Raw genomic sequence first — 12,697 nt, 5'->3', positions numbered from 1 at the left:
GCAGGTTCATAAATGCTCCAGTTTGGACGAAACCAAAAGGTTTTAAAGATGGATCCTGTGTGATTGGTTTATCTAGTTGATGAGGATGGATAGAGGAGGGGGAGTCTCTCCTTTCTGGTCCTATCTCTAAAGTAAAGTGTGTTTTATCAACAGCTTTCTCCTCACCCCCACATCAGAAATAGCCCACCTGACTATCTCTCTCTATCAGATCTTGGGTTAGTGCTTGGAGGCTCCACAGCCGATGGTTGCGCGACGGCACTTTAGAAATGAGCAACTGTGGCGTTTGATGAACAAACTCCACACCGAGCAGCATGTTGAGGATCTGCCGGGTCACTTGCCTGCAAAGTGTACCTGCAGATTGGCTTCTGGGCACTTTAGCAAGGTCTGTCTAGACTGAGACAGACATGATGTCAAACATTATTTTTTGTTTTGTTTTTAGAGTCAATAATTGTTTTTAGTATGTAGAACTTCATCGCTGATATTTCCATCTACAAAAGTCACCATCAGCAAGCAAGTCGAGTAATGATTGGACTTACTTGGTGAACCTTTGTTTCATTTTAGTTGTGAAACGAAGGTTAAAAAGTATCTCCTGCCTAGCAGAGTTGAGTAGTAACTATTTACATTTATTCAGTCACATTTACTTGAGTTACTTTTTGGCTGTGCTTAAATGCTTGCTCTCACCAAGCACCGCCCATTTCCACAAATCTCCTTCTGGGATCTGCTGTCTCCAGCCGAGTCCCAGAACTGTAGACTGGGACTCGGCTGGAGACAGCACCTCAGAGTCTCCTGAGGTGAAAATATGAACTACCTCCTGGTCCTACCCTCCTAAGAACGTTTGTAAGCACTGGAGAACCGTGATGGCAAGGCAAAGTGTCGGAAAGAGCAGGAGCTTCTTAAAGGGACAGAGGCCCAATTTTAAGGCGGTTTATTGCAAAGTCATATTTCTTTTAAGTAATGTTTGATATATACATTTCTATAACAACTGAAGGCAACATTGTTACCTGATTTTTCTGTAAAAATGTCACTACGTGCCTAACCATAGGCATCCTTTACCATTGCGATTCAATTTATAGTGTTTTTTTTCCCTCTACTTTGACTTGCTTTCAGTTTACAGTTTGTGTCTGTGAATCTCACCCTGGAGCGAGTTCGATTTCTTGTCATAGCTGCCAGTTTTCACTAAATATACCGAATGATCTGCTCACAGTCTCTCACCTCATTCAGCGTAGCTTGCTTGAGGTCGACCGAGCCTGTGTTCAGTGAAAAAAAACAAAAAAAAACAGCAGGCAGTCTTTGTGGCTGCGTCTACCTCAGCAGTGAGCAAAGCCCAGGCAGGTGGAGCTTAGTGACAGAAAGTGCTTGCTTTGCATGTGAGCTGTCAATTTCAGGAGTCACAAGAAAAGCCTCAACTGCCATGCAAATGGGAGGCAAATAGTATTCAAATACGACTGATGTGGAAGAGGACGGGGCAAAGAAGTGAGAGAGTACCGGCGCTATGCGTACCGTGTGAAGCTTGACGGTGCAGCTGCGTACGTCAAGGTTTAATGTTTGTGTGTCTGACTTTTGATGAAAAGGCCAGTCCAGTTTTACCACAGCGGCCACAGTTGCCCTCTGGGGAAGGACAAACTGTGACGTCAGAATGGTGGTGGGGGTGAGGAGGGGCAGCAGCTCCGAAGACAATAGTTTACTGTGCAGGACGAGTGCCAAGGCGTGGTCTTGCTGGACAGAGGCTCTTCTCAGGGGACCGGCCCGAGCAGCTGCCTCAGCCTCTGGATCTCTGATACACACACACGATCTCTGATGTACACACAGAATTTCATTTCAGCATGAAAGCTGAAAGGATCCACGTTAAATCCCCCTTACACTCATGTTTCTCTCGGTGTGTGTCTGTGCGTGTCTGGGCCGTTGTGTGTTGGTGAGCGTGTCTACGAGAACGCCAGTCGTTCTTTCCAGGCTCTGAGGAACGTGCGGACGGAGGTGGAGTGGGAGAGCCCCGGGGGGAGAAACGTAGCTCTTAAACAGAGGCAAAACAAAGAAGCGATGGAAAGAGAAGCCCTCAACCCCTCCTGATCGCCGCTGATGCTGGCTCAGATAAACGATGGCGAGTGTGTGTCCGCAAACTCCCGGCATGCTGCTCGCAGAACGCTGCGTTTGCTCCTTGTTTTGGTGCCGACCTTGTGCCAGAAAGCCATGAAGGTTTACAAGTCATAGAGAGTCACCTCCAAAATGCGAGGGCAAACCACTTGGGTGGAAACACAGTGGGGTGCATCAAGCTGGTCACATTTGAGTGGAGTGGACTCAGCTGGTCAACAGACTGGGCAATTTTGAAAATAAAACTGATGGATGTTTCAGAAGACCGAAGACTGGGGCAGATGATGAACCTTCAAGCAAATCAACAGTCCCAAACATACAGTCAGAGCCACGGTGGGAAGTTTAGATCAAAACATACACATACTTCAGAATGGTCTAAAATCCAAGCCCTAAATCTGAGGGTCTGTGGCAAAAGCTGAAAATGAATGTTTACAGTTGCTGAGAACTTATCTGAGTGGGCTTTAGCTACCTTGCAAAGAGGAGTGGGCAAACATTTTAATCTTTAGTTGTGGAAAAACTGGTCAACGTACAGCTGGAGGCCGAACTTGGATCGGGGACGTACCACCTGGGTTGTCAAAAGAATAAAATGTCCATCCTTTTGAGATTTTATTTTTTATGTAGACAGCTCAATATGAGATGTGCAAACAGATGCTGAGCATCATTAAGCATGTATGAGCAGTGCATCAGCACAAAACCCACCTGCCCTTCAGCTAAGGTCTAATGACAACAAATCAACAAAAGCCTTGGGTGATCCGCCCAGCCTCGAGGGGGCCGCCGTATCAGTCTATTCAGCCTCTCATTCACCTGTGAGATGGGCCTCATGTTATTAAAAGCTTTCATACACGTGGTCTGACAGTATTATGATTTGCTTGGAGGACACCTGCTCAAACGATGGTTTGGTTTTTACATGATGGTTGAGGCTTTTGTTGAAGCGTCCAGCCTGGCTGTCGCTCTTAACATTGGGTTATTTTACTGCAGTGCTTTAATTTAGTAGATTTCCAACATGGAGCTTGTAAGTATTACGCCACCCAAACACATGGATACGCAGACAATAGGCATGCGAACAAGCTAACCAGAATGTATGGCTGGGTTACTGGTAACGACGTGTACTTAAAATCTGTAAAACTTTTCCATCACACCATTGCCACTGTTGGAGTTAGGGAGGGGGACTACTACATTTAAAAATGTAGTGTAAAAAAAAAAACTATTCCAAAGGGAAATCATAACCCTTATCATCCATTATATTCATAGAGTTGATGCTATGGGCAGAAAGGACCTCTGGTAGCAGTCGGTCTTAAAATGAATCTGAGGAGGCCTCTGACTGAAGACTGTTGCCATATGACGGGGTCATACCAGATATCACATCTGACGACTGCCTGAAATAAAACTTCCAGAGTATTCCAAACACCGCGGAACCTAAACATTGAACAGCAACAAGCCCCGGACAAACCTGTCGTCTGTGTAGCCTTAACCTGTTTAAAATGCAAACAAGCACACTGCATTGTTTTGGCCCTAAGGAAGAACATCTTGGGTGTCAATAATGTTTTATGTCAACAAAATAATGAAGTGAGGGATTTTAGTGAGATGTTACCTGTAGGCAAGACGTGTTGTGAGGTGAATGAAAACATCAACATCGTATACAAATTACAGCAAGTTTTTGTTTTCATATTCTAGCACAACAAAAGCAACTTTTAAGGAGCACAAACTAGAATCAGAGAAGCATGACTCTAGTGAGGTGACATCCTCTACTTTACTACCACGTTTTTTGCGGGGGGGGGGGGCAAGTGTTGTGGGGGGTAGTTTCTGTTGTGATCATGTGACAGTTTGGTCAGGAAGAAGCGTTTTTTTTTTCTTTGCAGACTGTTGTCTGTTGTGAAACTCCTGGTGGATAACTGTGCTGCTCTGTAACCCGTCAGGATGAACCGTTTGACCCCTGACACACAGCTGCTCAGTGTGAGACACACAGGCTCCTGCTTCCTCCTGGGACCAACATCAGTTAGGATGTCTTCAGCTGAAGACAACCGGACGCTCACACCACATCGACACACACTGTATACCAGGGTGATGTCAACCTTAGGCCATGAGCTATGGAGACGCCAGATGAGTCACAAAGGTGTTGCTGCCATCTAGTGGCGGAGGAGCGCTACTTGTTCCAATACGGAAAATGTTTTTCCAAACACAGGCTCCAGCCTTCGACTGGGGCAAATTAGTTACGCAAGATGTAGTTAAACCACTCCAATTTTATAAAAAATTAAAAAAATATGTTTTTTCTTCACAATTTAAGTTATAATTCAGCTTTCATTTAAATCTTTTAGATATATTTTTGTGTTACAATAGCTCCTGTAATGCTTTTTGCAATTTAAACCATTGTGCAGCTACAGTCATCTGAAAGCAAAAACTATTAGATGATTATGACCAATTTGCATGGATTCAGGTTTCACAAACTCAAACTTAAGACATTTTAGGACAATTATGAATAAAATGTAATGTAATGTATCTAAAGAAAAAAAATGCAGGAAACCAAAACTAAATTTTATGTCTTTTTGTGGCTCTTGGCAACAATCTTGTGCTTCTTGGTTGCTAGCCGGCTAGCTAGCAAACAACTATTAGCATCTTGTTACTGGTAGCCTTACATGAATAATGCATTCATGTCTGTGGCCTTAACCACCTTCAGTCACAAGACGCAGAGTGAAGATATCAGCGCACACCTCAGTCTTTCAAAAAAAAAACCTACGTAGAATGAGATTAAATAATCCTGTTGATACATTTAAGGCCAACTTACATTTTTGTGATTGAGTTTTAGATATTTTAAAGCTTTAATTTTAAATAAATTAATACTTTTTAAATATGCGGACACCCTGCTGCTTATAAATCAGCATTGCTTCGAACCAAGGATTTCTGCTACTTTGATTAAAGACAACGTGAAAATAAATACTAATCACACAAAAAAGCCTCATGTTGAATTTTTATTACTGAAGAAGGTGAGTCAGTTTGTTATCCAGCTTATTGTGCATTCTGAGAATGAGACTGCAGATCACGCACTTTTCCTCACTGTAGTTGTAGAAAAACCAATAAAACATTAAGTTGTTCTGTTTCATAACCAATCAATAATGATAATATAAAAATAAAAGCAACATAGATTGACAAAATTCAACAATCACGGTACAAAAAAGAAAAGTTACTCAAGGCTGAGAATCAGATGGCTGATTTTACACACTATTAAAACTACTTCACATAAATGTTTACACTACAGGACAGTTTCTCCCGTCTGAGTCTGTAAGGACTGGTTGAGATGTGGGTTAAAGAAGGAAGAAAAACCAAACATTGCTTCTTTTTATCCGTCTAATAGCTTCAGAATGCTTTCCCTCTCCTTCAGAGCTTTCCAGGCCTGATCCTTCTCCTTCTTGGTTGGTGTGCGCTTCTTCTGCCTGGCGGCCATGATGCGCCGGAAACCCTCCATCACCTCGTTATCGGCCACCCTCACTCTCTGCCTCAGCTCCTGCTTGCGCATCTCTTCTTTCGCCAACCTGTGGAGACAGCGGCTCGTCACAGGCTCAAAATGCACACCTGGACTTCACTGGTGCAGTTTACACCAAAAAGGGTACAATCCTCACCGGAGCAGCTCCTGCTTCCTGGCTCTGTTGTGGGCAATTAGGGCTTTGAGCTCTGCTTGTCTCTTCTGCAGCTCGGCGAGGACCTCGTCCTCCAAGTCTCCTCCTTGTCCGGGTCGCTCCTCCGAGTCCAGAAGCCCTTGAGCTATCAGCTCCTCCTTGATCCGCGCCTCCAGGGAACGTGTGTGAGGAACACTGGGAACCAGACGGAAACTATCAATACCAGGGTGTGTGCAGATTTCACCGACTCAAGTTTAAGACTTTTAAAGGCCATTATTAATGGCGTTAATTGATAAGACTAGTCCTTGACATCTGTGTTTAAAATCAACTCAACTTCCAACTTCAGAGTTTGTGCTGCATCAAATGCTGCTCTCAGAGCAGTGCTAAAGCTAGCTGATAAAGCTAGCTGATTTTTAATGTTGAAGCAATGGCGTTCTTACAGAGTCACATTCAATAAATTAGAATATACATCCCAATGAGTCTACTTTGTCAGATTAAAAGGAGCTTTTAAAAGTAATGACTTTAAGCAGGTATTTACAAAGCCCACATTTCTGTTTTATAAAATATATGTTTTTACTGGTCTGATGTTATATTTTAGTCTTAAATGCCATGTTTTCATTAACTGTAAGCAAAATGTCCATCATGATTAAGAGAAACTCTTTTACCGGCTGGGTCTGTACATTACGTTGATGTTGCAAATACCTGAAAGCTTTCCCCTGACTTCGAGGGGAAGTCCCAGCTCCATCATTCGCGTCCTTTCCGGACATGTCCGGTATTGGAGAATCCTCCATGGGGGATATAATGTTCTCCTAAAACATAACAAGGGCGGGTGGAATAAAACTAAACTCAAAAGCATAGATTATTTCTCTATGTTTGATCTCCTGTGATTTCTTTAAAGGGGTTCTGAGAAAAATCCTCTAAGCTTTAGGAATCACACGAATCGTCAGAGCAGAAAACCTGGATCTGACCTCTACAAGGGCCTGAAGCAGACGCTGAGTGAGCGGACCAAAGGGACAACCGTCTTCTGGCGCTTCGTGCTGGGATTCGGATTTCTTCAGCAGTGAGTCGACATCTACATGGACGAACACATGGATGAGTGCTGACATGGAAACACCATGCTGTGCAGAAACACGATCCTGTCACTTTAAAGCCAAAGGCAGACACGGCTGTGTCGTTCTCTCACCTTTAGCGTCCAGTTCTGACAGCGGTCCTCCCATGAGGCTCTTCTTCTTGTCGTTGGCTCGTGCCCCTTCCCTCTGCTCCTCCAGCAGGTCTTCTTGAGCCCACCGCTGGGAATAGTGTTTCCCCAACGCAGGAATCTACAGGAAACAGAATCAGGTGTAAGAAACAGATTCCCATTTATTGATGTTTCCCATAATAGTACCTCTTATTATGTTTACAGCAAAATCAAGTAATTATGCTACCTTCAGTTGTTATGCAAATAAGAAATCAAATATTCAAAGTCTAAAATTTGACTTTGTTATTTTAACGTCTTGAATTTGGGCCTCTGTCTCTTTAAAAACGCCTGCTTTTTCTGAAACTCCGCCTCCTCCATTTAACTCTTTAACAACGTTTTTACAAGCGTTGCGCTAAGAAGCAGTTCGTATAATGAGCTCAGTAGACGCACCAGGTGTTTGCTGATTGCTGCTGGCTAGTCTGAAGGAGCCTGCTCTGTGAGGCGGAAGCTTGAAAAGCACAGCTCAGAGGCGGAGCTGCGTCTCGAAGGCGGAGCTAGGTCCACCCAGGGGTTTTGCACAGCTGAATGGTTGCCACAGGAGATTAAAGGATTTCTTGAACATGCATGAAAGAATCAAGGCAACACTGCAGGTGTTGTCTTTGCTGACGAATAGCATTATCAAAAAAGTTGATTTTACATAATACTGCACCTTTAACAAAGTTTTTGTATTCATCATAATTTCAATGCGACTAGAAATAAAATTATCATCCTTCTTTTACTCAAAACCAAACAATTGACCCCCAAAAAACATAGAAACTGAGGACTTGACTTATACTAATGCAATCTTGCAAAAGCTTTTTTATGCTTTGTGTCTATAGTGATTTACTGATTCATTTTGTTGATTTCAAAGATTTTCATTCTTTTAATTGATTGAGTAGATTAAAAAAAGGCAAAAATGTTAGTTTTAAAATTGCTTTAAAAATAAGTTTTTGTTGCCCTCATGGCTAAAGGTTGGGACACCTCTGGGCTACATTTAGAGTAACAATCCAGCTTCAGCTGAGCCGTTTTAGCCTCGAATGAAGGAGCTGAGTTTTGTTTTCTGTCGTACTTTGAAATACTCTGCCTCGTCCTCTGGAGGTTTCAGAAGCTCCTCCAGCAGTCGGGTCTCTTCATTGGTTATATCTGCACAATACGGCTCCACTGACGCCCAGAACCTGAAAAATAAAGTAGCACAAAGGCACCTGAAGAACTTTTTTTTTTTTTTTTTTTTATGGACTGTAAGTTTACAGGAAAGCAGGGATTCATTACCTGTTGGGAGCATCGTTTTTCGGAGTGCGGGGGATATCTTGTGGATCATCTGTAAATTCATATTCTTGAACTTTCGGTTGCAGGTTTTTGGATTTGGGTCTGCCGGGTCCTGGGCCCGGTCCGTGCCCTCCCTTGCCGTCCAGTTTTTGCTTCTTGGGTTTGTGGCGGACTGGGGCTGCAGGATCCGGGTCCTTGCTCGGCTTCAGAAAACGCTTGTCTCCCTTCTTGTCCTGCCAGTCTGTGAGGATCTGAGGAGGAGCACGCCACAATGAGGGCAAGGTGGTACGGTCACAAAGTAGTGCATACCTTTTATTTTATTTTTTTTGCCCCCCAAATATTAAATCAGTAAATACAAATACATACCATTTATAGTGTAATTCAGAGCAACAAGCTGATTCAGAAGTAATCTAAACAAAACTAGCATAGAGACTCACCGTTCATCAGACAACTGGAGTGATGAATTTGAATTAATACGAGTTACAACAATATTTAATTTAGCTTTTGGATCAATAATGTATTTCTGAATTTTAATTTGATCGAAGCATATTCAAGTGTTAGAAGGGTCTAGTCAAAGTCCAGAGCTAAAACTGGTTGAGCATCTACGACAAACTTGAAAATGGATTTTCACCGGATTTGACCAAGCTCGAGCTATTATAGAAAGAATAATGAGATATGGAGAGCTGATACAAGCATAACCCAAAGCACTCGTAGTTGAAATAATATGGGAAAGTGGAGGACGGAGGTTGTCTCGAGATTCTCAATAAAAATACACATCACACTTTTCAGACTAATTTATTCTATTTATTTATTTTACATTAAAATATTTAGCGTCTTCCTTTCAGGTTTACAATATGTGCTACTTAGTAAAAATCCCAAGAAAATTGCATTAAAGTTTAGAAATAATGTGATTAAAAAAACGTACACAAGAATGTTTAAGAGGTGTGGATAAAGCGTCCTGGACCTCCACGTACCTGTCTCTGCTCCTCCAGGGCCCGCAGGCGGCGGCTGGCTGAGGACAGCAGGGTCTCCAGCTCCAGCTGCAGGGTGTCCAGCTCCTCAATGCCGATGCCATCGTCCTCTGAGCGGCCCAACACCGCAGTGTAGCGGGGGCACAGCTTCACATGCTCCACGGGTTTGAAGTCGTAGTATTTAAGTGGGGGACAGTCCTTCAGCTCGCTCATGATGCTGTCCGGCGGTGGGGTGGAGGGTCTGTCAGCGGCTGTTCACACAGGCAGCGTGGTTATTTCTACATCATCAGTCCCACGGACACACACTAACACAGCTCAGCGCGGCGTTTCACATCTCGAACCCAAAGCACGTACAAACGGGGCTGCCTGCTTCGCACGGCCGCTAAATTACTGCTTCGTTTTCACGAAAGCTGCTTCGGTGTTCATATTACGTACACATATTATATATACAAAAACGTTTTAATAACTTGTTCATATGTGTTCGGGGCGCATACACACCCAATTAAATGTTTCAAGAGTAGCAATATTTACCGTCAGTGAACGGCGTCCATGATGGGAAAAACCATTGTGTTGAGAGGGGTGTTTGTAACGTATATAAACAACGTCATAACCTCATTTAAAGCTAAAACTCGCTTAAAAGTAAAATTACATATGCATTAGTACGTGTAACAAAGTTAAAAATTCAATGTAACGCCAAATATGTGGGTAAAATGAATAAGTTTCGATCCCATCTACTTGAAATGCTAAGGTGGTATCTTCAGTGCAAACCATTTTCCCTCCATGGTGTAACTGCGTCAGTACATTCCTACTAATAATTTAATTATAACCTTTCTAACTATACGATACGTAGTAAAATAATCACTTTGCTCGGAAACCAGCCTAAAATCGTTGAAATGATCACAAAACAAACCGTTAAACGCAACGTCTTCTCCCATAAAATAATGGAATGGACTCGTCGGGGTATACGCTCGTTTTGTTTAAAGTTTCTTGTGACCTGGGCGGTGGCTTGAACTACTTTCATATTTTTCTCTGTGACGTGAAGACATCCGCCCCCTCAAACAAGGTGTTGACAGAAAACGAGCGCACTTTAGCTGTACTCTACTATGTAGGATTTACGGAAGAGTCGTCCCAGGCGTGGCTGAGGAACTTCCTTCTTGTACAGATCAAAAATGGTAAGTCTCCTACTCTACATGTACCTTTATATTTAAATATTTAGCTTTTTAATTCGGCTGATCGCGAGTTCGTTCAAGGCGATATTAGCTAACTAGCTAGCTTAAGTGGCCGTCTTGCGGCCGGGCTGCAGTAGAAATCAGAGCACGGACATCCTTGATGAAACGATATGTAGAAACTAGAGAGATTTAGCTGAGCTGTTTTTTTTTCCTGCTCGGGCCTCTTGTTACGGATTTATTTTCTCATCACCTAGACATTTGAAGGCAAAAATGTATATATTTTTTTCTCGACGCTGCCGAGGCTTTGCTTGAAGAATAACGACGAGCTACTGTCCACCTGAAGGCATCTCGTTCACTACTCCTAAAGAAACCAATCACTTCCTTCCTAAATCCACACATAGCTGAATCAATACCTTTGTGTGTGCGTGTATAATAAATCATTTGTTAAACGAAACCTTAATGTGACAACAAAACATAATCGGGTGAAATGTATGTCAAACCTGACCTCAGAGGTCAAGCTCTTTGAGCTGGTAGGTTCACTTTTGTTCCTGCTCTGATCTTTATCGTACAACAAACACAGCAGACGATGATCTTTCCTCCCTTTTCCTGCTCAGACGGCGACTCTGCGCCCCTACCTGAACGCTGTGAGGGCCACCCTGCAGGCAGCCCTCTGCCTGGAGAACTTCTCCTCTCAGGTGGTGGAGCGTCACAACAAGCCCGAGGTGGAGGTCAGGTATGTTTATTGGCGCTGGCTCATTTGGAGACCCAGTGGCTGTCAAGAATTTTTCATTTGTATTCCATCCCTCAAGCCTCTTGTATTCTGCAGCTGTCACACAAGTACGGACTTGATCCGACTTGTATAAGAAGGCGTGGGGGAGGAAAGAGAAAAAAAATAACACAGGCTGGAGCAAGGGCTTTTGAATTTTGTGCTGGAAGGGGGGGGGCTTGCCGCAGCCTGTTTTGCCATCAGCAGCTATCTTGCAAAGAATGAACGACCCCGAAGGCTGAAAGATGCGCTTTCCGTTGGCATGGTTACAGGAGCAGTAAGGAGCTGCTTCTCCAGCCGGTGGTGATCAGCCGTAACGACAAGGAGAAGGTTCTCATCGAGGGGTCCATCAACTCCGTCAGAGTCAGCATTGCCGTCAAGCAGGTCAATTTTAACACAATTTTGATGATGTTGTTTCTTAAACACCACAATCCTTTTCGAATCTAAAAGCAATCCTACTCAACTGCAGGCTGATGAAATCGAGAAGATTCTTTGCCACAAATTCATGCGGTTCATGATGATGAGAGCTGAGAACTTCTTCATTCTGAGGAGGAAACCAGTCGAGGTAAGGGATCAGGGTCTTTTATTTTTTAAAACATACATAGTTAATGACAGCAAAGGGTACAATCATCCATGTGCAAACAGAAGACAATAAATTACTTTGTCAACTTATTTGAATTGACATAAATCATATCCCTCTACAGAAGCTGTAGTGAGATAAGCAGAAGATGGCGAACGGATGGATTTATTATCATTTTTTGTTGTTGTTTTTTACTAAATCGTTTGCATCTTCTGTCATCTCCACAGGGGTACGATATTAGTTTCTTGATCACCAACTTCCACACTGAGCAGATGTACAAACACAAGCTGGTGGACTTCGTCATTCACTTCATGGAGGAGATCGACAAGGAGATCAGCGAGATGAAGCTGTCCGTCAACGCCCGGGCCCGTATCGTCGCTGAAGAATTCCTCAAGAACGTACGTTTATTTACTTATTTTTTCATTTTTTGTCCGCTTGAATATTGTTAGAGATCATGACCAAGGCTAATTATCCGCTTCCTTTCCACAGTTCTGATGCTGGCGTTGTCTTTGGGGTCTCTCTAAGGTGCCAATCAACTCATGGAGAACTTGGGGAGTAAACAGCCAATCAGCGAGGAGATGAGATCTTTGTGACCAATCCGACACTCTTTTTGTGTCCATCCTGTAATATTTCCCCCGTATTCATGGATATCAATTCCTGTATATAATGAAATATTTGCCAGTTTCATTTTCAGCCTCTCTGAACAAATCCCCAAACAAAGGCGGGTCCTTAAAAGTATTAATCAAGTTGATAGCCATGAATACGGTGGAGCGCTGAGAATTTATTGTTGCAGATAAAAAAAAAGAAAAATGACCAGTTTTTTTTTTTTATATCGTCTAACGGAGTCCTGTATGTTCTGTCGCTGTTGCTTCAAAAAATTGTCTCCAAAGTTTTGAACACAAAAACGTCTAAGGGAAGTGATACGCGCGGCATTAAATCACGGAGCGGGAAGCCGCTGTAAAGTTGCCATGGTTACCCGTGTAAGAAAATAATGAGAGAGAAATAAAAGTCACTTGTTTGTACTTGTGTG

General features: G+C 43.0%; 2 protein-coding genes across 2 annotated transcripts; one reads left to right on the top strand and one right to left on the bottom strand.

Annotated features, from left to right (window-relative positions):
* Positions 1-5,041: 5,041 nt before the first annotated feature.
* On the bottom strand, positions 5,042-10,005 carry tada3l (transcriptional adaptor 3 (NGG1 homolog, yeast)-like). Its single transcript, XM_008409629.3, has 9 exons — positions 9,684-10,005; positions 9,156-9,403; positions 8,185-8,432; positions 7,985-8,090; positions 6,883-7,018; positions 6,668-6,771; positions 6,402-6,508; positions 5,703-5,894; positions 5,042-5,615 (listed from the first exon to the last, which is right to left on the bottom strand). Exons 2-9 carry the CDS (start codon positions 9,363-9,365, stop codon positions 5,423-5,425), a joined length of 1,296 nt encoding a protein of 431 aa, XP_008407851.1. The 5' UTR covers positions 9,366-9,403; positions 9,684-10,005; the 3' UTR covers positions 5,042-5,422.
* Positions 10,006-10,167: 162 nt separating this feature from the next.
* On the top strand, positions 10,168-12,689 carry arpc4l (actin related protein 2/3 complex, subunit 4, like). Its single transcript, XM_008409627.2, has 6 exons — positions 10,168-10,324; positions 10,936-11,054; positions 11,360-11,471; positions 11,557-11,652; positions 11,895-12,065; positions 12,157-12,689. Exons 1-6 carry the CDS (start codon positions 10,322-10,324, stop codon positions 12,160-12,162), a joined length of 507 nt encoding a protein of 168 aa, XP_008407849.1. The 5' UTR covers positions 10,168-10,321; the 3' UTR covers positions 12,163-12,689.
* The last annotated feature ends 8 nt before the right edge of the window (positions 12,690-12,697 follow it).

This window comes from Poecilia reticulata, chromosome 5, assembly GCF_904066995.2.
Source record: "Poecilia reticulata chromosome 5, P_reticulata-male-v2, whole genome shotgun sequence".
Lineage (NCBI taxonomy): Eukaryota > Metazoa > Chordata > Actinopteri > Cyprinodontiformes > Poeciliidae > Poecilia > Poecilia reticulata.
Note: the sequence above shows the minus strand (reverse complement) of the source record. Positions and strands in the feature narration are given on the sequence as shown.

What these genes read in the sequence shown, in the direction of transcription:
- arpc4l (XM_008409627.2), top strand. An exon ending in AAGCCCGAGGTGGAGGTCAG is followed by an intron (nt 11,055 to 11,359) that starts GTATGTTTATTG and finishes GCATGGTTACAG; the next exon opens with GAGCAGTAAGGAGCTGCTTC. An exon ending in TGAGGAGGAAACCAGTCGAG is followed by an intron (nt 11,653 to 11,894) that starts GTAAGGGATCAG and finishes TCATCTCCACAG; the next exon opens with GGGTACGATATTAGTTTCTT.
- tada3l (XM_008409629.3), bottom strand. Translation starts at nt 9,365, where the DNA reads ATGAGCGAGCTGAAGGACTGTCCCCCACTTAAATACTACGACTTCAAA. An exon ending in CCCTGGAGGAGCAGAGACAG is followed by an intron (nt 8,433 to 9,155) that starts GTACGTGGAGGT and finishes GCTCCTCCTCAG; the next exon opens with ATCCTCACAGACTGGCAGGA. An exon ending in GTCAGAACTGGACGCTAAAG is followed by an intron (nt 6,772 to 6,882) that starts GTGAGAGAACGA and finishes TCGTCCATGTAG; the next exon opens with ATGTCGACTCACTGCTGAAG.